General features: G+C 41.0%; 1 protein-coding gene across 5 annotated transcripts in view; it reads left to right on the top strand.

The window, feature by feature from the left end:
• adgrb2 (adhesion G protein-coupled receptor B2) overlaps positions 1-25,898 on the top strand; it is a 202,170-nt gene that overhangs the window by 54,742 nt on the left and 121,530 nt on the right. For all 5 annotated transcript variants that reach the window (XM_051065750.1, XM_051065748.1, XM_051065749.1 and 2 more), the window contains exon 2: positions 8,442-9,345. In XM_051065750.1, coding sequence (XP_050921707.1) covers positions 8,457-9,345 — 889 coding nt within the window. In that variant the 5' untranslated portion in view covers positions 8,442-8,456. The remainder of the gene's footprint in view (positions 1-8,441; positions 9,346-25,898) is intronic.

Genomic DNA, 25,898 nt, shown 5'->3' with positions numbered 1-25,898 from the left:
GTATATTGAAAAATCCTTTTGCTCTCTGTGTAAACATATCACTGTGGAGGCTGATAAATGAGCTGTAATTTTCTTAGAGTGCTGTGAGGTGACATGTCAATCATTTTTTTTTTTTACCACAATATCACATTACTAATGGCACTGTCGTTTCTTCTGTTTGTTTATTTAGTATGGATAATGACAGAAACAGCACAGTAAAATACAGAGCTGATGCTGAAGCTAACAGTCGCTACTGGGTTTTATAATCCCCCACAAAATAGCTTCCTGATGGCGCTGGCAGCAGTGGTGGTCATTTCTGTGCTGTTTAATCAGTGTTCATATTCATAGCTCATGCTGTCTGTTTCTGTTTTGCCACTGATTACAGATGTTATGTTATCTCGTCTGGAAATTGCAGTTAAGAAGTTACTTATCATCAGAAGTCAAGCTCCACTGACACCGTAAAGAATAACACTTACTCTCTCACTTACTCTCTCTGCCTCCTCCACATTGAACTTTCTTGAAGGCCTCTTTCCTTCATGCCTGCCTTTCATTGCATTACTCTGCTGGTTAACCTTGTCATCTCTTGCTATGTTGTCCTTAACCCAGCAGTTAAATGAAGAAAAGAACGTTTGGTACACATACTGTATATAGAGAGGCATCATCAACCATTTTTCATGTTAAATGCATTCCAAGAGTTAACTCATGAAGTGTAGTAATTTCTTCCTTGTAGGTTGTGATACCTTTAACCTGCCTTTTCTGAAACTCTTAGAATTTCACTTAGATTTACAAGAGTGGTGTTTAACTGTCCTCAGAGAATGGAGGTTTCGCATGTGAAACCATCTATACAGCCTATTGTACACGTTTGTTAAGAGAGCAGTAAAAGGGGTGGTAATTTTTGATAATGTAAACATATATTTCAAATAGAATCCTTTTCAAACAATTCAAAACAAATTTTTGATTCAGTAAATTAAAAAGGGGGGATGCTATATCTTTAGGTTCTTACTCCATTAAACCAATTACTTGCGTGAGTATGCAGCTTTGTTTATTTTAGAAACTGCAATTCAGTTTCAATCATTTCAAAGCATTTTGCAGTCCTCAGTCTATATGAAGAATGGAATGAATGTGTAATTTACTGGCCAACAATCACTGGCTTAAATTTATTTGTCAAACAGAAGTTGGTCTGTGTGTTCTGGAGTGAGGGGGGCAGCAGAGTGTTCCTCTGTGCTGTCTCCAGCAGTGGACAACACTGTCTCTGCTAATATTAGAAACTATGGGCTGATTTTCTTTGCCTGATCAGAGCTGGCTGGAGCTTTGTAATGTGGTGTGGTGGGTGCTAGTTGGCCAGCTTATTTCCTATTGTTTTTACTGCAGGTCAGTGCTCCACTCTGCTAACACAAGTCTTTCTGGTGATGGTATATGAAAATATTTCACTTTCATTTTGCACAGCTAACTATTATGTTATTAAAAATGGCTCCCATAGGCTCACTCTCCTGGAAAATAAAATGCAGAATAATTCAAAATGTACATTGTCCAGGTGCTGCACCATGCTCCTGTGGTTGGGTTCTGGCCTCTTCTGTTTTGACAACTTATTACTAATGATACACAAAAATCTATATTTGAAATCTGAGAAATTATTCAGAGTCAAAGACTTTCCCCCACTCTTCTGTCTTCACATACTGTAGTACATTTTTACACAAGAGAAAGTAAGTATGAAAGAGAACAGCACCATCCAGGTGTTCAAATGATAATGTCTACTGTGTTTGCGTTGTAGTCAGATCCTTTGTGGCTACTGATGCTGCTGATGCTACTCTCTCTCTGTATTATGAGGCTGATTGGTAGCTTTCTGACTTACTGTCGTCCTAGCTCCACTGATAGACCAAAAGCTGCTATCACACTTCTTGAAAAGTGTTATACAGTGGTTTATTTTTCTCTAATGCCCATGTATATCATCTGTTGATCCACTGCTTTGCCAGCATTAAATTTGCATAATTAATTCTACTACTCTGTTTCATCGCATGCATATGATTGATACCAAGTTCGTCAATCAGCACATGTCACATGTCAAGCTAACATGTAGAGTATGCCTTAGCCAGAAGACAAAATGCCCTTTGCTGCGATGGAGGGGATTTAGTATTGCTGTCTCTTTTCGCAGCATGAGATCCTCTCAGCTTGCATGCCATTTGTGAATAACTGATAAGGCAAAGTGAAAAGCTCTAACTTGATGGTGTGCTGGAGTGAGCTTGATAAAAGGACAAACAGAATACTGACTTCTAAAATGTCATCCTAGGATAAATCAGTGGAAAAATGTTGGTTCTTCACAACGGATAACAACCAGATAATCTCATCTAGATAAAATACTTAAAATAGAGCAGAAGTGGACTAGAGAAGATATGTGTAAATAAATTAAGTTTAACTTTGAGGAAGGCTAAGGGGGAGAAAGCCAAAGACGCAAAGGGGCAGAATTGGGGATTTAAAGCCGGAAGGCAGAAAGACAGAGACTTGTTAATCAGCAGTAGAGAGAAACTGTAAACACTAGGTATCAGGATACAGTCTTGAATTTTTGATAATGAGTTAAAATCCAAACAGTTGTGGCATGTGTGCCTATGCCTGAATGCACGTGGATTAGTTAGTGTGTGCGAGTGAGCTCATATAACAGCCACATACTGATCTCCGCTGAGGGCTGCAAATAAGAGAAATACTCTGCATCAATAAATTAGGCAATACCATTCTCTGCCACAGTGCACTTAGATGTCTGTGCTAAGAATGAGAGACGGGGGATGGAGGCAGAGAAAGAAAAAGGGAGGGAGAGGGAGATAAAAAGGCGTGTCATGATTCTATATCGAATCTCTCTCGGAATGCATTTCCCAAAACAGAGGCACCCTGCCCAGGGATATTGTTAAGTCTGGTACCCACAAGCTATTTCACTCTATTATTCCACCAGAACAAGAAAGTTTACTGGAAGATACTTTTGGTTCAGCGCATGAACATCTATTCATAGGAAGAGTCTTTTGGAGCTTGCCTTAAAGAGTAATGTCCATTTTTAAATAGTGAGCACTCTTGGTAAAGGAGCATCTCACACATTTTCATTCAATATACACAGTGCTTGTTTCTGTTCTCTTTGCTGCTGGCATTTTGTGCAGCCAAATGACCAGTGGGCCCGCACTACTCTACAAGATGGCCAGAAAAAAATAAATGCTAACTGGGTATATCACTGCATAAAAAAATAGACAGACAAACAAACAAACAAACAAACAAACAAACAAAACACCACACACCAACAACCTTGTGATTAATGGATGACCCACACTATGTGCAGAGCTACAGCTGCCCTAATAGAAAGTATGTTGTAGAGAGCAAGCAGGAAATGAGGAAGAGAGCAAAGCTGTGGTTCATGGTTAGCACCTTTAACCTCTAGGCCCCCAGCCAGGTTAACTTTTGGACTTTTCTTTTTGCAATATCACTCTGAATCAGGACTCTGACTGTGCCAACACAGTGAGATGAATGAGGAGGCCCACTAATGCTGGACAAGGGGCTCTGGACGTGGCCTAGGACTAGATAAACCTTTTACAACATGCAATGAGTACTGTGTTTATTGTGCCTGTGTTTTTATTGAGCGTAATTGGCAGGCAGAGATGTCTGCTGTATATTGTAGAGTCTGATAAGCAGCTTATCATGTAAACTCACTGCCCAAGCTAAAATGGTTGAGGTTTGAGGCTTCGCCAATGAGAACCTCAGGCACAATGTATTTATTGCATATACACATGTTTGGTGGGAAAAAGTCTGAGTAGCACAAGGCTGACTTCTGATGGTTTTATATACTGATATTATTTTCCTTTAATGGCATTTTCTTCTGTTAAGTGGTTGTTTGATATTTTCTGTTTCTAAGTTTTAATTTTCTTAGTTTGAAAGACCAATTTGTAGCAAAGAGGAGGTTTTCTACCCTTATCGACTGGAGTGATTAGAACTCTGTAATTGCCAACACAAAGCAAACAGAGGAAATGACTTTTGGTTTATCGCAGGAATCTTCCATTGGGGGATAAATTATGATCATAATAAACAAGTTACACACAAGTATCAGATGGTTAATGTAGACTCAACTCCAGTCTAGACTGCACACCTTGAATATCAGCAGTATGAGTCCAACAGTGCATTTACTTTCTCTCAAGAATGAGATCCTTCGACATAGTCTGTGGGTATTTTATAATTCCGTCACTCCCAGTGTGTCTCTTTGTGGTTTCACAGCATGTTTCAGTGGCAATTCAGTGCAGCTAGAATTGAAGCTGTTTAAGCCTCTGTACCAAGATTGTGGGGCTCCTGGAGACAGGCACATGGAGAATAATATAATTGGTGATAGCTCCCATTTGCTTGTACCATCAGGGAGAAAGTACAGGGTCCCACTCAGTAGACGAAATAGATATAAACATTCTTTTTTCCCAGAGTCTATTTGAATGCTGAATGAATGTAGAGCAGAAGAAAGTCGATTTTTAAAAAAGTTTTCTAGCAAGAGGAATTTGCCTTAAAATCTATGTTTTGTCTTGTAGCAAAGTTTTAAGACACGAGGCACAATCTTTGAGTAGATATCAAAACTTGAAATTTATCATGAATATTTAGTTAAATAATCTCTTATCTGGGGACGGTGATACTTTCAGTGCTGCTGTGCTATTTTAAAAGTATAGTGTCCCAGCACTGCTCTGTTTTGCATGCACTGTTTCACAGTGAGGACAAATATCAGATGAGTCATATTGTCACTTCACTGCATTAAAGCATGAAGAGGGAAGCCGAGAGGAGAGGGGGCGGAAAGAGAGACAGGGAGTGAGGGATATACATATTTTGCCATCCTTGGTGATAACATTAATGTCAAGGTGGAAGGGGGAAGGAAGACATCAAAGCTAATGAATATTTATGGATGCCCACAGTAAAGTGCTGTTTTAGATTGAAGTGGGACAGAATGGCCTCATGAAGACAGCACTTTAGGGCCTACTCTCGCACAGACTGCTGGTCTATGAATATTCATTGTTCATTGTCCCAAAAACAATTTGCTTTACGCTTTTGACTTCTTTTCATGCGTAACATGTGCGTAAGGTTTTACCTATGCTTGGTTTGGCCTATAATGCTATCTGTCTTTACTTTTGATAATTCTGTGACAAGATAGTTTTATCCTTTGTACAATAAGGTGAAAAAATACTAAACATTATATTTGTTCTTAAAGCATTGGCATGCCGTCAATATATCTCCCAGTTCTTCTCAGTTCCAGTGGGAAACCAGAAATTTTATTTGCCGTATAGAAAATTACATTATATTCCCCCTGAATTTCTGGATTTAACAGTTCAGTGACACATTGTTAGCGGGATATATGTCACTGGCTGCGGTGCAGTCTGTATATGGATGTTGTCTTATGCTATATTTGTTTGAAAGTATGTGAGCGTGTTCAGGTGGCAGAGTCTATAACCCCCATCATATGTCAGACAGCATGATGTCCTTGAGCATATTTCACAACATGCTACATTAGCCTTCCTCCCCCACAGCCCAACTGTGCCATGCATTTGTCAAAGTGTCACCTCAGCAGGAGACAGCGCTGTTTAAAGAGCCTTTATGTCGTACGTTATGTGTGAAAAAATTCAGGTGAGAATCTTGTGCAGGAAAACCCAGTCCAAACTATGACAAAAGAGGATGGCAAAGACAAACTAACTTAAAAAAAATGCCTTTCCAGGTCAGGAGATAGGGTGTTGCCATGGTTACTTGTCTCACACTACTACCAGCTCCTCCTAAAGTAAACACTGCCTAATGGGTGAAAGACACAATGCCAGCCATGTGGTCTGCTGTGGCCTAATGGTTCAGTAATACACAGTATTTTCTGTGTTTAAGTGCATACATACTATGCGCGCATGTATCTATTTTCTACCAGGTAGTTTTGCTCTACAAACAACTCAGAGTGCTAAAAAATAAATAAAAAAGAAAAGGTGAATTCACTTTTGTACTCTTTGTGAATCATAATCATATAATTGCAGCAGTTCTACTGTCCTGCTCTCACCAACATCTCCTCCTCCCCTTGGCACTCATTAACAGCTCCCTCCTATAAGCCTAAGAGCCTGTGAGGTCACCTCTTGACATGGTGAAGTAAGTACAGTTTCTAGCCTCTTCTCTAGACCCTGTGGACTATGTGTCCAACACTGGAGAGCCTCAACAGACTTACTAAATCCAGTGAAGTGCAGGCTACTGCTGTGCTTCATTAACCTAGGCCTTAGGAAAGTCAAGTACTTTCTCTAAAGGCACACACATTTCATACAAAGGCTTTCTGCAGTCGTGTCACATGTTTGGTAACCTTGGTTGGAGCCACCAGGGAGACCAAATTGACAAGGAGAAAGAAGTAGAAATTGGTGTGGTGAAGCTAGGTGCAGGTGAGTTTAGCTGTATTATTAGGATAGAAGTGAATTTTCTGTTATATTTGTTTTCAAATTTTGGATAATTTAACAGAAAATGTTCGTATTTTTAGCTAACTAGCTGGTACATTAATTTAGCAAGAGAACTAATGCTAAAATACCAGCCACCGCTAATGCTAGTCTGTATGCAGTTGCAAATGAAAAAGTAGCCAACATCGCTTTGTTTTACCAGAAACAAATTCCTTAAAAATGTTAAACCACATATAAAAAAAGCTGTGTATGTCTGCTTTAGTGCTCCAAGGAAGTATTTTAGTGTGAGAACGTTATGTTGTTTACAAAATTTTAGCTAACTAGCTGCTATACTGATTTAGCAAGGGAACTAATGGTAAAATAGCAGTCACTGCTAATGCTCATTAGTTAGGATTATTGTGTACACATTTTATACCACATTCACAGTCACGTCAAGTCAACACAATGGGAAGAACAAGAAAATGCTAACTGAGTAGTCACACTATTCATCAATGGTTACCTGCATTGCTAGCTTGGTAGTCGCATAATGAAAATGATAAAAGGCTATTTTTCTTTACTGTGTGTAAGATATTTCTGTCTCTCTCTTAAAAGGTTAAACCAAATAGAAACAAATAGTGCAGCCAGTATAGGTCACTTATAATTAGCTAGTTAACTACTGGTGTCACTGTTCTGTTTTACCTGATTATGGTGCTTTTAAAGTGTTTTTTAATATAAGTCATGCATTTTGAGCGTTCATTTCAGTTTAAATCCTGTAAGAAAATGTGCACCAGCAAATAAAAAACACAAGCTACAACAGGCTACAGTGATACCTACAGTATAGATAACATGTGCACTGTTACTGCACAGTATTGATAGAGTTTTTTTTTCCTGTGAAGAAGCACACTTTGTGCACCTTAAAGTGGAAAAGCAATCAATGATGTCCATGAGCAGCATTCATGAACTGCTGACATCTTCAGCTGTGTGTCTTGTCTTTCTCATCATATCACATTACATGAAATCATAGCACTCCATTCCCATTCCCAGATGTTGTATATTTCTGATGCTGTTCTCTAACAAAGGTGTTATGACAGAAAGCATAATATTAACATAAATAATGAATTATGTATTTAATGGATTAAGGTGTGCAGATCTTTTCTTTTTCATTTGCATCCATTGCCTTCTTGTTTTGTTGTAGTGTGCAGTAGTTTTGCTAAATGTTTCTCATTTTATGAGTTTATGTGTTGCAGGGAGGCATTTGTTGAACTTCAGAGCATAGTGATGTTTTAGAGAAACTTGTCTGGGTATCATGCTATAAGGTTACGAGTAAAGTGGTGCAAACATTTCCCATCTCCCACACATCCTCCTCAAACTGCGTTTATGCAGAGCCACTTGAAAGTCTCAGGTGATGGAGCAAACACACTGGGCGTACAGAAATGTAGTGGGTATTGAAGTAGTTTCAAGCAAAATACTAAAACACTATATATGCTATATGTTTTTTTTCAGCATTTTGTGTGTGTGTGTGTATTGTATGAGTCAAAATCAGGCTGCTGGTGGACCCTCACTGTGTCGGTGATGGTAATAGTTTGCCAGAGCCTTGGGGGAGCTGCTCAGCAGGCGAAGGCGTGTGTGTATGTTTGTGTGTGTGCATTGTGTGCATTTGTGTGCATTTGTGTGCATGCGCATGTGTGTCTGTGTACACATATCAGCAGGAAAGGGTAGAGCAAGCCCCGTGTCTCAACAGCCAAGTCATCAACCCTTTTAATCCAGCCCAGCAGGGATGTGTTTGTGTTTTTGACAGTGCATGTGTGTGTGTGAGGTTGAAGAGAAACTTCTACTATAAAGTTGGTTATGTTATACTCTGAGGCGAGGCAGAAATCTGTCCAGAAATGTTTCAGACCAGACTTGATTCTTTGATCTAGACTTGTACATGTATTGTGCTGTAATACGTGTTGCCTTTACAGGTTCTTTTGTCCATGTCATGTTGATTTTTTGAGCTGCTTTTGAAGATATTCCCTGATGGTTCTAATGTACACCTTCCTCTCCCCCCACCTTCTTTTCTCTTTCCCCCTGCAGGACGAATGTCATAGGATGAACACTGCTGGTGGGGTGTGTCTGTCTGTGCTGTCCTCTCTCCTGGCCGTGGTCGGGGCCCTGGCTGCCGTGTCTGCCCTCACTCTAGCTCCTCTCTCTGCCCTGGCTGAGGCTGCCTATGGGGCTGCCGATGGCATCCCCAGCACCGGGGCAGAGGGGGCCCCTTCACCCATCTCCTCACCATGCTCCAGCCTTGTAGCTGGGGTGCTCTATGGGTCTTTCTCCCTAAGGGAGCTCTTTCCTTCCAGGGTGCCGGGCTGTTCCTGGTCCCTGGAAAATCCCGACCCCACCAAGTACTCCCTCTACCTCCGCTTCACCCGTCACCCAATCATTTGCCGGACACACTCCCCCATGCTCCTCTCTCTTGACCACCACCAGGCCAATCAAAGCTGTCCCCTTCATTTACAGTCGGTCGCTGCCAGGGATCAGGAAGTCATTGATCTCTGTGGCAGGCAATCCAACTCAGATGGACCTTACTCCTTCCTACAGTTTGATAAGAACTTTGTCCAACTATGTCTAACAAGACATCCAGCTGCTGATGAGCCTCAGGTAACCAAGGAATTGCTGGAGCTCAGACTGGTAGAGGTGTTACTCATTAACAATGAGAACTCCAGTCAGTTTACCTGCGGCGTGCTTTGCCGATGGTTTGAGGAGTGTTTACGCACAGGACACAATGGGGATCAGGAGGTTTCTGATGGAGATGGTTGTGGGATGACCCAGACAGGATGTATCTGTCCAAACCACAACATCATGGCACCACCTATTCCGTTGCTCCCAGAGACACCCCACAGTTTCAGCAATGGTTCGCTGGTTCCTGATGACTGCTGTGTGACTGAGCTGCATTCCAATGATGCGATCGCCATAGCGCCCAGAGATGTCCGACAAGGTAGGATTATGTTTCTGTCAGATAATGAGATGGTGTGTCGGTGCTGCTTTTGCCACTTTCAATGCATTACACATGAGCACACGTCTCTGCACAGAGAGTATTATTTATGCTCTGCAAGACAACATGGTTTGGCGTGACTTTCCAAGGCGCATGGTTACCTACAGTATATATTGTTAAACTCACAAAGGAATTTTATCAAATATAAGCAGTTGTTTACTTGTGTACCCAGCTTGTAATGGCAAATAGACAAGAAAAGTTTGTCTTGTTATGCTGGCCTTTGAAAGCACATCAGCGAGGTGGTATGCCTCTCTGCTTGACAGAGAATTTATTATTTGAATTTTGTCTTGGGCGTGTTGGCCTTTAATTAAAAAATGAAGCAGTTCAAAGGGGGTCCCTTTTAAACCTTCCTTCAAAAGATTTGTAAATGCCTGTCAGAAATTCAGGCTTCTGATCTATATTTTAAAGATTCCCCCATGTGGCAAGCAGGTGTGGCTCTTAGAGTCTTAGTTTACATGCTGCACATTATTGTGTGTCTGTATGTGTGTGTGTGTGTGTGAAACTATCTGCTAATGATGTTAGGGCAAGATCAGATTTGACACCCATTCATTTACAACATGCACATGGTCATTCATACATCAGTGAATTGAACAGTAAGCATACAATCCCTTTGCACACATAACACATAGCAATATGTATGCATGTGTGCATCTGCATTAATCTGTGTGCATGCCTGCAAGCGACATAGATAAGTGCTTTATACAAACAGAAATGGACATTTGCTTGTACTAAAGCTTTTGTAATCTCTTCAATTCATCGCTGCCACCAGATTTCCCCTAGTGTAATTAAATTAGACGGATGTAGAAGAGAACATACATATACAGAGAGACCTTGTAGTTTGTCTGGTAGTTCACAGAATTACATAATGATTTTCCTTTGGGTGGATTATAGGCATGTTTGCGGAGCAAAGAGTACTAATTAGAGGCCATATATTCGTATTGCAAGACTTGGCCTGCCTTCAACAACACACTAACACACATACTGAGAGCTCTAGGGAGAGTCCTACCTTGCTGACGGGAAGGTTATCATTCTCTGGATTCAATCAGCAGGGGTGGGATTTGGGGGGTTTATCATCCAGTATACTCAGAGAGGGAGACAGGGAGGGACAGAAGAGGAAATGTTGCATGGGGGGGTAGAGGAAGACAGAGTATGTTACCAGTTTGACTTAGACTGATTTGCTGTTACTTAAAACAAAAACAAAATGGTGGTGATATTAAACATATCCCAGTTGCCTGGAAGCTCTGTTGGTCTTTCTGTGTCTCATCTCAAAGACACTTACGTCGTGTACATACTAGTTTAGCGGCCGGTCACCCTAAGAGAGGTCACTGCCCACTCATAGAGACTACTGTGAACCATGGACAACCCTTCATGAGGAGATAGCCTGAAGAAGTGTGGGCAAGCCTTTGTGCATGGAAAACAGTTTTCTTCCAAACCAAATCCCTTATGTCTTAATTACCCTAAAATATCAGAATTACTGTAAACCTGACAATGTGTTGTCAGACTGAGAGCCAGAATCTTGCCTCTATCCAATCTCCCCTCCTATCCCTTCACTCTCTTCACTAAAATACAAACACTCAAAGACTCAAACACTCTAGTGCTTGCTTTCTCCTCCCTCATCTCTCTGTTTCTTCCTTGCTCCCCTTTAAAATCTTTCTCTCGCTTCTCTTTTCCAGTGTAGCTCTACATTTACAATGCAGTTAAGAGAACAGTTTGCTTTCCACTTTTAGAAAATAAGTCACTTGCACAGGCACAGTGATTGATGTAATTCATGTTAAAATATGTGTTGCGCGATTCTAGCCAGGCACCTCTTTTACATACCCACCAAAATGCAACAAAGGCAAAATACCATCATTTTAATACCTTTGTTTCTAAGAGTGGGACTGTTAGTGACATGTATTGTTTTATATCTATTTTCAAAAACCCTGAGTGGAAACACAGAAAATTTTTGGGGGAAAAAATATTGAAATATTTCAAAACAGTTTTTGCACTTGGCTGAGGTGAAAAAGTTTGTGTTTCAATAAAAGCATAATTTGACAAAATGGAGCAATGAGAAGACTGTAACATTCCTTAAATTAATACAGAAACAAACATAAATGTTGTGTTTCTAGCATGTTTTCTACATTGTTTTTCCCTTTAGGGCTGGCGCTCTTTTAATTACGTAATCTTATTGCGCCCTCCTCTTCTGCAACAGTTTAATGGCACTTGACTGGAGAATTAGTGCCTGCAGCTGTCTTGGTGAAACCAATTCCTAGTATTCACTTAACAGCAGTGGATGGAATTTGTTTCGCAGATTTTCTTGAAAGCGGGTTAAATTTTTCACTCCTCTTAGATGGAAATCAAGCAAGTGACTCAGGAAGTAGACAGGGTTGCCCACTAATCACAGGGTCGACAGTTTGATCCCCAGCTCCACCTGTCCACATGTCAAAGTATCCCTGGCAAAAATGCTGAACCACTAATTTTTCCCACCTTGCGTGGTAGCTCGCTTACTTTCCTGAGGCTGAGTGGTTTGAGATACTTATTGATTTACAGGTGGCAATTCATTTTTTTTTCCCTGAGTGGAAATATATTGTTTTGCTCGATATGAAGGCTACCCATGTTTATATTTGATCTTGATTATTTTAAATGAGCAGGAAAGAGAAAAAGACTTAAAAGACATGGACAAGGTTGTCCATTCCTGTGTTTGTTCTGTATGTGGGTGGTTGTTAAACTGATACAACAGCTTATGCTGCACCAAATGTAGAATAATAGCCTGACACTCAGCATTATGGCTCACTATCATCCCAGTGTTTCTTTCTCTGAATGTCAATATTTAGACCATTGTGTCAAGACAGTCTTTTATTATCTGAGATGATGATAATTATACATAATTAATTCATACAAATAGCAATTAACAAATAATTTACACTGATGTTATCAGTAGGGTCTTTTTCACTGAAAACTGGGTGGAATGTTAAAAAAAAAAAAAAAAAAAACTTCCTATTGTGACCATAGCTCTGTTGGACAATAGACTATTATACTGACTGACCTTCTTTACACTCACTGGCCCATTTCTACATGGGCAAAATCCTCAGAAGGTCTCTCTGCCTGAGGCCAAGGAAGGGGTTTTGTGACAATACTGTATCTTTATTATGGGTATGCCAGGTATGGCCCAATGACCAAATTATGCTTCGCATGGCATTAGGTGACCTGTGGGGACATCATTTCTCTGTGCCAGTGGAATCTGTCAGTAATAGAGGTATTTAGCAACTGTTTGTCCTTCATCCTCCCAGTAAGAGGAGAAGGAAATGATTAAAAAAGAGTACACATCTTAGTGAAGCATTTTACTGGAATCTGTACTGTAACGTTATATTTGCAATCATTATGACCCAGACAGGTCATGGGTCTTTGTCTATCAAATCTGCAAATGTATTACTTTATGACACTGAACAGATTTGGACCACATATCTATGTAAAACACAGTTAAACAAATATTGTCTCATTTCCATATAAATTGGGTGTTAAGGCACAATGCAAGCTGAATTATGCTAAATAAAACACATTATTTTTTTATACTTACTTAGTGCAGGTATCTGTCTCTCATTTTATTTAGCACAGGAAAGGCATGTATCTGTGTGTGTGTGTGTCTTTAGTATTAAAAAAAGTTCTGAAAGCAAAGCCTGTACTGGACAAGCTGCCAATCTCACACCACATAGGTTCATTACACATGACACACAAAAACACAATTCAAACACCTCTGTGGTGCAACAGGTACAAAAAACACTGTTGCTGAGAATAAACACTCACTTTCTTTTCTTCACCACAGGAACTTTTTCACTGTATTGATCTCCATGCTGCTTTTCCCTCCTGCCCTCTACATGATAAACATGTTTAGTTTATTTATTTATTCTCCTAGCCCAAATTAACCAGTAACAACAAATGCAGCTGGTGGTTGATTAGCTGATTAATTAGTATTTATAGCTGAGAGAAAATTTGTGACAATGCTTATTTACCCAGTTTGTTCAACCTTACACTCCTACGTTCCTTTAGACATGAGTCAGTCTGAAAGCAATTATAAGCCTCTTTCAGAGAGTTGGGTAATGGGATTCTTGTGTGTAGGTAAGCTTATCAAACAGTTGTAATATACTTCACTAGCACAATGACTACACTATGCTATACTTGTAACAATGTAATAACAATTTGAATAGTAACAACAGTTGCAGAAAACAAGGAGCCTCCATACATATATCTAAAGAAGCACACACACAGAAAAGGTCCAACTAACTAAGGTGGCAGTATTGTGGACAGGACAACAGTATTGTTCCTGCAAATAACCATTGTGCTTCAGCTTAGAATGAGGGACAGTCTTGATCTGAAAACCACCCTTTTTTCAATTTATATATACAGTATGTAATTTAGATAATTGTCTGTCATTTTATAGTTAAATTCTGTATAGATCAAGGGGGATCAAGTATTTGTGCTTATATGTTGATATAACTGTGCTGTCTACATGTGTGCTATCACTAGTGATAGTACCAGCATATAGTGAATATGTGACCACGATTGATGCCTACCAACCATTACTGTGGTGATAGAGAAGTATAGGTATAAGGGAATCTGAGATCTTGATCAAGATGCGTGGCTCCTTTATAGTGTCTCTTCATCACTCACATAATTAAGAATTGCACTTGGACATCAGTTTTATCATTGTGTGTTAGCATATGCTTTATGTTATCAGCTGTATGGTTTGTGAGGACAGACACTGTGGCTATCTCATTTGTACAATGAATATCTTTACATAGAATGTGGATTTAACTCCATTGTTCTCAATCAATCATCAATCATTCACAGGAAAATTACACCATCCTGTATGTGTTGGCTCATCCATCATTCTGCAGTAGCCACCATGGCTGTCCTTTAATTAATTAGTTGGCTTGCACACATTAGCTTGTGGTTGAAAGTGGAAGCTTCCCTTTACAGTTTGTCAGAGGGCCTGTATTTTGTTATTTAGCATGTGTATAAGCATGATAATGCATCAAAAGTGCTTTTTTTTTTTTTTAGAAATACTGGACTTGGTGCTGCAATTTGAAGCACAGTGATATTCTTCCTTATTCTTCTTCGTTTGGTTACGCAGAGTATGCAAGGTGCATCATACAGAGTCAGGAGTTAAGTGGCTGAAAGCAGTGTCCACTGCCCCTAATGCATGTGCAGTCTGGGTTTGAGCAGTCACGACACATTCAGGTCACGGCTGGAATGTCCACTAGCAGTGTTTACAGATGCAGCAATACAAGGACAGACATACATGATCCTTCTTTTTTAATTTTTTACCCACTTACAGGAGGTGATGGAGCCATTCCTCAGCCTTGAAGTGTTTTTATAATAGCCTCAATAATGGGTTTGTGAATACATGGAAAATAGCACCTATGCATTTTAATTTGTAAATACATTTTAATTTACTTCATTTTTAAAAGTTTTAAACTAAAATACTTACATACAGCACCTTTAATGTACTGCCTCCTACATCAAGAGTTCCTCCCCCTGGTCCTGTCTTGATGTAGGTAGACAGTCTAATATCCAGGTGTCAAATTACCCCTCAAGGAGATCTTGTTGCTGGACACCTGCCTCAGTCTCTTGACATTCACACCTCCCCATGGCATGCCCCCTGAACACACACACACACACACACACAGCACTTCCACAGCAATCACTGGGAATTCTCATTAGTCCAGATAGAGTGTGGATTGTGTTTTATGTGTGAAATCAGGGAGGATAGAGAGAGAGAGAGAGAGAAACTTAGAGAGAGGACTGGGATTTGGCTGGGACTCTGGGGACCAGATCACCCTTGCATTGAGCAGAAGCAAGTGGTCCGTCACTTACAAACACACACACACGCACACGCACACAGACACAGACACACACACACACACCACACACACACACACACACACACACACACACACAGCTCATCCCATCCTCATGGAATACTATCTGCTTCCTGGTAATTAGAGCAGAGAGAAGCGTGTGTGTGTTTTTTGTGTGTGTCTTTACCAGCATGGGTGAGAGAGGTGTTTATTTTCACACTGTGCAAGCGTACAGTACATACAGGTGTTTTAATAACCCTTAACTCTACCCAAACACATGCAGACAGAGTGAAAAATGTACACATGCCACTGCTGATGACAAAGAGCAATTGTGTGCTGTGCAATACAGTGGTGGTGATTTTTCCTCAGATGAATGAAGCAAAACTGCATGTGTCCTCTCAGCGTAGGACTGCCTGCTCAGGGTGACTGTGGCAACCGGATTAGTATTCTGCGCTCATGAGCTATGGCTCTCTCTCTGAACGGGCTCAGTACTGAGCCCCTTTATGCTCCAGCAAAAGCCCTACACACACAGACACACACACATTCACAGTCATGCACACCTTGTCATTTATAATCGTTTCAGTTTTCTCAACAGATCTCTGCGGCTCAGTATGGATTGGTATACAGTACTCTGTCCTGCCTTGGCCGTATTTCAGAGGCAGTGCAACACGGGCCAACTTCCTGTTGATGCTATTAAAAATGTCATAAATCAAAATAAAGGGAAAATATATTGTGTACCTTCCAATAAATAGACCTCTTTGTCCAGTTGCATTGTGCACTTGCAACATCTCACTAGGAAAATTATGTTTTTTTCCCTTGCCATTAGAGAGTATATTAGTGGTTTAGCCATGCTTCCTTGACACCTACATATTCTGCTGCACCACATACATCAGTACTTACTGTCATATTCTACCTCCCACTGCAACCATCTGCACATAGAGTATTCAACTGTACAGCTGTATGCCTTCAGTTTTTAGGACAGAATTGTAAACAAAAACAAAAACCGTTAGAGTGGAGTTCAGTTAGAAATCTATAGATCTTGTTCCAACACAAAATACTGTAGTTTAAAAGATTTAAATAATTTGCCCAAATATATATATATATTGCCTTCACATTCTATAGAGAGATGTGGCAGTAAATGATCAAGATTTGACATATTCTTCATATACATTATAGCAGACCTTTGGGGCTTAAGACTGTTGGTCAGACAAAATAAGATGTGTAAAGCAGTAACTCTGGGCTATGGGAAATTATAACAGACATTTTTCACTATTTTCTGATATTTCACACACAAAATGATTAATCAATGACTATGAGAAAATAATTGCCAGATTAAATTATAATGAAAATAGTTTCAGCACCAAAAGTCTGTAACCTCTCTTTCAACTTCTTTTCTTTTTTTCAAAACATGGGAGATTGAAATCCTTTCCATTTCTTAATGCCCACAGAAAGCTCCAACAAGCTAAATCTACAGTTGACCTTGACATATCTCTCCTTGAACTCACTTTCTTGTTATTCTCACAAAACTTCAAACTAAAATCACATTACCGATTGATGGACTGTATATAAAGACACTACAACGACCACAGATACCCTCATGGTGACAAAAATAAAGCATGGGAATTAAGAACAGAGCTGGTCAAGTTGTTTAATACTGAACAACTTCTGTTATTCACAGTTATTTTACACAAAGAACTACTTATGTTTTTAAAAACTGGAGGTGAATACATACTAAGTTACAGACAGCAAGAGAGACTGAAGAAATATAGATCACATGCACATGTATGAAAACACACATGCACAAATATACTCTATATAGAACACAGTACAGCAAAGAATAGTATCATTCCCTTGCACCAAACCCCTTTCAGATCCCAGAGGGTTTAAGTGGTTGAGGGGATAGGATAAGGGCAAAAGGTTGTCTCTGAATTAGGTCCATCACTCTGTCTGCACCTAATGAAAGTTGTATGATGGTAAGAAGCAAGCGGCACTGAAGGCAGAGTAGATTTGTCAGCTGGATATTTTAGAAGAAGAGCGGAAGTTTGGAGCGACATGTGCGCAGGAGGAGATGAAATGAAGCAAGGGAGATGTGGTTACGGCACCAGTGGGCCAAATTAGCTAACCTCTAGAGACCCCCGTGTGCTTACCTGCCATGTGAGACTGTGTGCGTGTGTGAAAGAGAGAGTGTGACTGTGTGATGTGTGTATGGTGTGAATGAGTGGATGACAAAAAGCCTCAGAGCTACAGTGTGTCTCATAAGGCTCATGCAGCTCTTGAGTGGTCGTAGAGCAATTTGATGATAATGGAGTACAGAGATGTATTACCGCACCGCACACTCACACCCATAGACACACACACACAGTCCTATATCACTCTCTGGCCCACTGACTCCTAGTCAAGCTCCAGTGGCTTCATGTGATCGATTAACTGCAGAAAATAGACAGGCATCCCATAGTGCACCTGTGCCCACGGCCATGTGATACACCCCCAGAGGCTTGCATTTTCTGCGTGTATGTGTGTGTGTGAACATCTGTTTGTCAAAGTTCCAGTTGCGTGATGATTTAAAAATGTTCCAATGTCAAACTCAAACCATGCAAATCTCTCCGACAGGTTTGACATTTTGTGTGAATATCAGTCTCTGTGGTTTTATATAAAAATACGTTTGTGTGATACTGCACACCGATTGTCAAACACAAAAACTCACATTGTCGTTTTGGCAACAATGACATTTTGCATGAACAAAGCACTGACATACAGTTTGGAGCAAAGCATTTGATTTATACAATGATGATGGTTCACCTGAATGAAAAGATCCTTTTATTACACTGCTTTGCACAGGCAATCGGAGGTGTACTGCAGTGTAATCCCAACCCCAGTCTATGACTGAAAAACAGGCCACAAACAAGAAGTCAATAGCAGGCTGGTCTATAGAAAATTGACTTTTGTGACATTAAACTCACCAGAACAGGTGCCTTGATATTTCTGCCTAATCAGCATTGAAGGAAACAAAGTAACACCAGTGTGCCATTTAAAGAGACATCATATGGCTAAAGGTTTCGTAGGGTTTGTAATATTTGTTCCACTCTTCTTTTTCCCTGAAGTTTGCTGGTGTATTGTTGCATTCCTTGGTGCACCATCCACCAACTCTCAATACGCGGCATTGCATGAAGTTGTCTGTAGGACTTACCCTGGTGCATGTTAGTTATTGTAGAGCATTACATACAAAACAGAGCATACAACACCATAGATTAATCTTTTTTAGAGATCAAACATTCCACAGACTACCTTTAAAAATGTCTATTTTCTGACTCTGCAATGGAGCTTCATGTCATCATAATTGTACTTTATATAATGACTCTGAAGTTCAGTGGTTGTATTTATATCCTTAGCTATTTTTAATTTAGGTTTTATTTGTAAATTAGAGCTATTTGTGGCTGGCCAAGACTGTCAGACTGACAAAATTATTTGTCTTAAAATATGGTAGGAACTGTTTGTGTCCATACTGACAATGACAGTGTCGAGAATTGTTGATTTGCACACAGCTGGAAAGGGTTGCAAAGTCATCTCAAAGAGTTTAGATATTCAACAGTCCACAGCTTGACAAATTGTCTATAAATGACAATTTATAGACCAGCGGTTTGGATGAAGTACAATAGGAGGGAGCTGCTGCCTCTGGTAGTGGACAGTTTGGGGGGGGATGTATTCCCAAGGTGATCAGGGTATCTTACGGGATAATGTTGCAATGGCTGCCCACCAGTAGAAGTTGGGTGATGCAGCAGAATAATGACAGTAAACACTGAAGCAAATCCACTACAAAATTACAACAAATTATCAGACTGCAAAAATCCAGTTTTTTGATTCAGAGCACGGACCTTCACCCAACGGAGATGCTATGGAATGATCTCAGGAGAGCTATTCACACAAGACATCTTAAAGATATGGCTTAGCTGAAGCAGTTCTGTGGGGGAGATCGGTCAAAAATTCTTCTTGAATGTTGTGCAGATCTGATTTGTAGCCATTGGAAGAGCTTGTTAGAGATCATTACTGCCAAAGCAGGTTCGACCAGTTATTAAATCCAAATGTTCACTCACTTTTTCCACTGGCGCTGTTAATATTAAATGGATGTTTTCCATAAAGACACAAAAGATTAACTGTGTGTCATTAGCTTAAGCACATTGTCTTTGTCTGAACTTGTGACTCAGATGAAGAACAGATCACATTTTATGCCCAATTAATGCAGAAAACCAGGTAATGCCAAAAGGTTTGCTTACTATTTCTTTCCACTGTAGTTGAACTATTGATCTTTTAGTTAAAGTCAACATCCACAGAATCACTGTTAAGTAAATGACTCCCAATGTGAATGTACTTTGGTCTCCTTTGATGTAACACTTACGCTACAGGTATTTAAGAAGAGCTTTGGCATACTGTGGTGGTCTAAATTAAATGAAAAAGATTACTGTGTGAGCTCAGCCCCTCACCAACAATGGAGAAAATTTAGAGGGTATGTGTAAATATGGTAAACAGCACGCAAACTACTGTATAGATGATAGTGCATGTGGTCCACTTACGGTGCAATCATGCGTGGAAAGGGAGACGCTATGAGCCATGTGGCAAACAACTGGCCAGCTGAGCTCACATCGGTTACTCTGTCGTGCATACATGCTTCTGTGTGAACATATACATCATAAAGCATGTGTGCATCCCTGACCGTGTGTGCGCATGCAGGCATGTAAGAAGATGATCTAAGTTGCAGGGCCATCAGGAAGATTTACTGCAGCAGTATAATTACCCCTTGGTACTGTACAGTGATTTAGTGTGCGTGGGACCTGTCACCTCATAGGTGGAGCGACACCGTAAGCCCCGTAGCAGTCGACAACCAGTTATCTAATGCTTTTCTGAAGGTGCTATAGGCGCACCTTCCATCCATTTCTAGAAATGAGCCGATGGTATTGTCACCAAGAGAGACATACGGAGACAGACAGAGGGGGGTTATTGATACGGAGCAGCGAGGGGTATGACAGATTGCCTGCCATTATGTAAATGTATTTTTTTACATCACAGTATCAAAAAGAGATTCATTTTCATGCTGTTGCGGCAGTGTGTTTAAGTCCAATGCACAGGTCTGAATGTTAATGTAGTCCTGGGGGCTCTCTGTATTTAAATAGGAGCTTGATGCATGGTACAGCCATGCTTACTTCCTGGCTGTCACCCGTACCTCCTCTTTACCCATAAGATGTCCTTCACGATAAGTGTCACAGGGACACTCTTCCCCCGTGAAACGTCTCCTCTGGGGAACTCATTTGTGTTCATCTGGCTTGACGTGAGGGGAATCTGTTTGCCAGACACCACCTTACATGATAGACAAGGCTATTTATCCTAATACAGGAAGGGGAAGCTTCCCAAACACACACACACACACACACACACACACACACACACACACACATACATACACATTGATACACATTCAGAGATTTGCTCGCTCATGCAGGCCTCCACAGTAAACTTTTTTTTGTGTGTGTTTCAAAAACTGTCACAGGCAAGTTTAGTAAGAAAACACCCGCAGTCATGAAGTGTGAATATGTTTTATTCTCTCCTGCTACTCCCCTGTTTGTTTGTTTGTTTGTTTGTTTGTAGCCGGTCACTTGGGTGCTCACACACTCATTCTAAAAGCAGCTGCACGCAAACACCCACACACACATGCCACAGCAAAGCAAACCATGTGTGTCTGTGAGTGCACAAATCTCCTTCATGGCCTTTGCTCTGTATGTGTATGAAGTGTGTGTGTATTTGTGAACAATGCCTTTATTGTGTTAAGTGACAGTAAGAAACAGTAAGAAAACTGCCTTCATCCTAAGGCTGGGTCTCACTGGGTAGTGACGACATCCATCGAAATACTAGATTATAATACATACATACACAAATGACTCATGGTCATGCACACACACAGGAATACACACACTCAAATGAGCACATACAGTATAAATACACAGACAAGCTTGCAGCACAGAGGGAGACATAGTGGTTATTGCGAGGGGATCTGGCAACACAGTGCAGGGAGAACAATAGGACTGGCATGGAGGTGGACATGTGTGTGTGTGTGTGTATGAGAGAGAGAGAGAGAGAGAGAGAGAGAGAGAGAGACAGAGACAGAGTGGTGTGGGTGAGTTAGCAGACATGTGACAGCAGTTGCTTCCAGTACCTACATTTAAATCCCCCTGAAATGTCACAGACAAGTGGATGTGTAAAGCTTGACCACTGAGTGACAGCCGCTCGTGCCCTTGCTAAGTCAAAGTAACTTCAAAACAAGTGTGACTGACTTCTCTCTCTCCCTCTGCCTCCCGCTCTCTTTTTGTCAGCGTGCATTAGCATCACCAGCCGGTGTGTGGCAATTAAATATATCCCTGGGCAATGAGGCCCTATTTAGAAATCATTACAAGACAAGGAAATCTTGCCCCACGAGTTTAGCAAAACCACATGGGAAACTGTATGTGTGTGTGCACGTATGTACTGGTGGGTGCTTGAGTGTGTTCCTTACCTTCACCATCCGTCATTCTTTTCCACTCATCCATGGCTCTTTGCTTCCAAGATAACGCTCCCCCTCTGACAGACTCCAACAGTGCTGTGAAGCCTCCCCCTCCGTCCTCCCATCCCTGCCTCCTCCCATGCATGCCGACTAGAGATGATATCATCTGCATGGGAGTCTAATGGAGCAGTGGGGAGACACCATGGTCAACTACATATTTATATTATAGAGTGTGTGTGTGTGTGTGTGTGTGTGTGTGTGTGAGGGAGCTGAAAAATGGATGTCAGGGTGTGGCAGGTTTGAGAAGGACTTAGTTGTATTTTCATATTCTCACAGATGTCCTTGACAGAGCACTGTCTCTTGCATGTGTGGATTTGTGTGTGTACTATATTTGTAAGATCCAAATATTGGGAGCCCACTATACTTCTAGGGTCTGACAGCTTTGTTAGGACCAAAATGTAGGACCCCAAACATTTAAATGGATTTGGTGAGGGCTAGGCATTCACTTGTGATGGCTAAGGTCAGGGTAAGGCACTAGGGCATGCATTATGACAATTATGGGTCACCACAAAAATAGGTGTACATGGATGTGTATGTGTGTGTGTTTAGCCATGATTTTAATGCATGTGTGTGTGCGTATCTCTCTGCAAGGTTTAGGGTTAGTGGGATTAGTGGCCTCTCACATGTGGACATGCATATTCTCAAATCAGTTTCTTCTTGTTTCTACTATCTTCATCTTTGTATTATTTCTTTGTGAAGCATGTTGAAATTTAACATAAAAGCCACTACATGCTATATATGTATTTTTTTTCTTTTTTATTTGATGGAATATATGTCATAATTTGATGCAGTATAATAAGGAAAAAAGAAACAAAAGAACAACAGAAATAAATAAAAAGGTCTCCACAGTCACTGGTTTGCCTCCAATTACAGACTTTTCCATTAGAGAGGTTGTGTTGATTCAGAGATATCTCAGATTCTTTTTGCACTTCAGATAAACATGTTATGCTTAATTGTCTGAGCAATTTTGATAATGATCCCATTAGACTTTTTTTTTTAATAGTTTGGAGTTGGCCATTAGTGTGTCATTGCTTTTTTGGACAAAACAATAATCTGCATATCTAATGTGATGTTTGGAGGAGTGAATTTAATCACCAACTGTTCTTCCTACTGTTTCAATGAGCCAGTATGCACACTATCATCGATGTGAAGGGAACTTTTATCTAATAAATTCATGACAAAGAGAGATATGTTCAGAAAGAGTATGAAAAGTTAAGGAGGCTACAAACAATTCATATATAATGCTCAAACTTCATCCAGGCGCTGGCTAGGAATTCTATAAAAGTTTATGATGCATGTGAACACATTAATATATAAATAACGGGATAAATAAGTGGATTGGGAAAAAAATTACCTTGCCTTCTTGTTCTGCAGGGGACATAAAGCGAGGTATGCTCCCTTGGTCTTGCAAGAAATAAATGCGCTTGGGATTTATCGACACACTGGCTCTTATAAGCCTACTGTCACACTCCAGCAGTTACCCATGGCGGATTTAAGACTCAGGGAAGAAGAAACACTCTTAGTCTCCATCTCAGTCTCGTTTTCCTTTTCTTTCGTGCCCTGCTGCAAGTACTTTTATGCCACTGCAGCCAATTCTCACTCAAATGTGGTCAAGTGGAACTGGATAGGTATTTTGGAGGCAAATTGTGTTACAGTTCTTCAATAGGACAATCTACATCTGCGCCAACCCTTCTAATCCCAACCTATAATTTCTGTTGATGGCAGCACACTTGGCACAGAGCCACAGCTCCTCTCTGCCCCTCTGTCTGTCCCATGTACACAGCTGCCTTGAAATTGCGTTTTGTTTATATGATGGTAAAATATTCATAGAGAAAAATAGCCGTGGAAGCGGTCCATATAATCCCCCATAAACTGATATCTAAATCCATCACACACGCAAGTGCACACACGCAAACACACCTGCATACCCGTGCAGGGAGAGCTGACGCCCTCAAGGGCACAGTGAAATGACAGCAGCACCCACATGTGTCTAACCTGAGTGCCAAACATCTTGCTCATACACCAACAGATATGCACGCACAGATGCCCCATACACACAAAGCGCATGTACACACATACACACACCCACGGCTCTCAGACGGATGCTGCAGTTTGGGAGTCCGTATCGATCGACACTCGTCAGCATGTCCTCTATAACAAGCACTGTCCCCGAAAGCGCTGCAGCAAGCGTGTCAGGGTGAGCGACACAGAAAAATAGTAGGTGAGAGAGATGGGGGGTGAATGTGGAGTACCTGTGTAGACAGAATAACAGGACTGACAGGTGAAACTGTGTGTGAGTGGCCAGTGAACAACCAACAAATGTTTATGCATGGAGAGCTAGTCTTTTTACATGGACTCCATTTCCTAATTTGCTCAAGACCTTTACTGTTTTTTTCCCCTCCACAAAGCCTGCTTGAAGATTATGAGCAAGGCCAGAGAGGCTGGAACCGAAGCTCAAGCCTGATGATAATGATGAAGTATCTAGCCACCCGGCTAACGAGAGCCCAGATCTGCCCTGAGTCTGCCTGCTATGCAAATTTCTCTCACACCAGCAATGAATCAAAGGCGTAGCAAACCAATGTTTCTCTTCGCAGCACTTTAGCAAAGCCATCATTCACAAAGGACATGCCAAAGGCACGCATTCCCTAGGAGCACGCACGCACACACACACACACACACAACTAACTTCAACACTTGCACAACACCCATACAACACGTCAAAACCCTTTTTATGCCAGGAAAAAAAAATGCTAAAAACCAATGCTTAATGCCTGTTTGAGCTGGTTGAATCCAAGCATGCCAGTTTGTATGTGTGTGTGCCTTTCTGCCAGGCATGACAACTTCAGAGCACAATGGCCTCGAACAATGAGTCGACAATAACAAGGCTCCGGAGACAAATTCCTCTAAGTTGATGTTCTTGGCAGAGAAACACAGCGACATAAGACAGATCTTCTCTCTCCCTCGCCATCTCTGACCTCACGGCACCCCGGTGTTCCCGCAGCATGGATTTTGGAACGCTCAACAAATAAGTTGTTACTTTGTTGCCAAGATGAAAAGTGAGGGATCTGAGAGTTAAGGCTTTAATTGATGGATGGAGCCATAAGTGCACGCACAGATGCACAGACACATACAGACATTTTCAATTCATTGTATGCCCTTCATCCTCTCTTTCTCTTCCTCAGCCTCTCTGTCTCTCTCTCTCTCTCTCTCCCTTAGTCTTCTCATTATCTTGTTGCTCTGTCAGGCCTGTAGGTTTGCCTCTGGGGTGTTGAACTGGCAGAAGTAACAGTATGACGGTAATTTGCTGGAATGGAGGGTTAGACAGGCTCACCTTGCGTTTTAAAAGGTGTCATGCGGGCCAAGCGGTAGACACTACGGTTAATTATGTAACACGTAGAGTTTTTTTCTTTTTTGCTAACTGGATTTATGTCTTAATTGGACGTTTACACATGAATATTATGCTCATTTATACGGGCAAACAAACAGAAATACACACTTTAATGCATGTTCAAGTAAAGGCACGCGTTACATCTGTAAATGCATAAAATTGCACATGCCAAATACCTACACGCAAGTACTCACATGTCAAACAAGCGTGCGCACACACACAAACAGACGGTGACAGGCTTTTAAGCCTTTGTCAGATTAATAGCCACTTTCTCTCTGTGGTCAATAAATGCTTCAGGGAGTTCCCTAAAGGCTGCAGGATAGCTCCCTGGATGTGTGTGTGTGTGTGTGTGTGTGTGTGTGTGTGCGTGCGTGCGGGCGAGCATCTAACAGGCCTCATGGGTCAACCTGTCACCACAAAGATGGCTAAGCAGTTGGTTGGCCAGCGGGAAATCAATGTAAGGTGATGAGGCCACTGTGTTGTGTGTGTGTGTGCGCACGTGTGTGGGGAAGTGTGGGTGTGTGTCTGTGTTTTTATGTGTACCTGTGCTCTCGCATGCCTGTGCATAACCTTGATTTAGACTGAGAAAAATGCCCAAATAGGAAAAACTTGCTACTGAGGTGAAGGCAATAAATTGATTCCAATCACCAGATTTAACTTTAAAGGAGAATACATAGAAATAAAA

The sequence above is a fragment of the Lates calcarifer genome, linkage group LG3, assembly GCF_001640805.2.
Source record: "Lates calcarifer isolate ASB-BC8 linkage group LG3, TLL_Latcal_v3, whole genome shotgun sequence".
In the NCBI taxonomy this organism is placed as follows: Eukaryota; Metazoa; Chordata; class Actinopteri; family Centropomidae; genus Lates; species Lates calcarifer.
The sequence above is the reverse complement of the archived record's forward strand: the minus strand, read 5'-3'. Positions and strand labels throughout refer to the sequence as shown.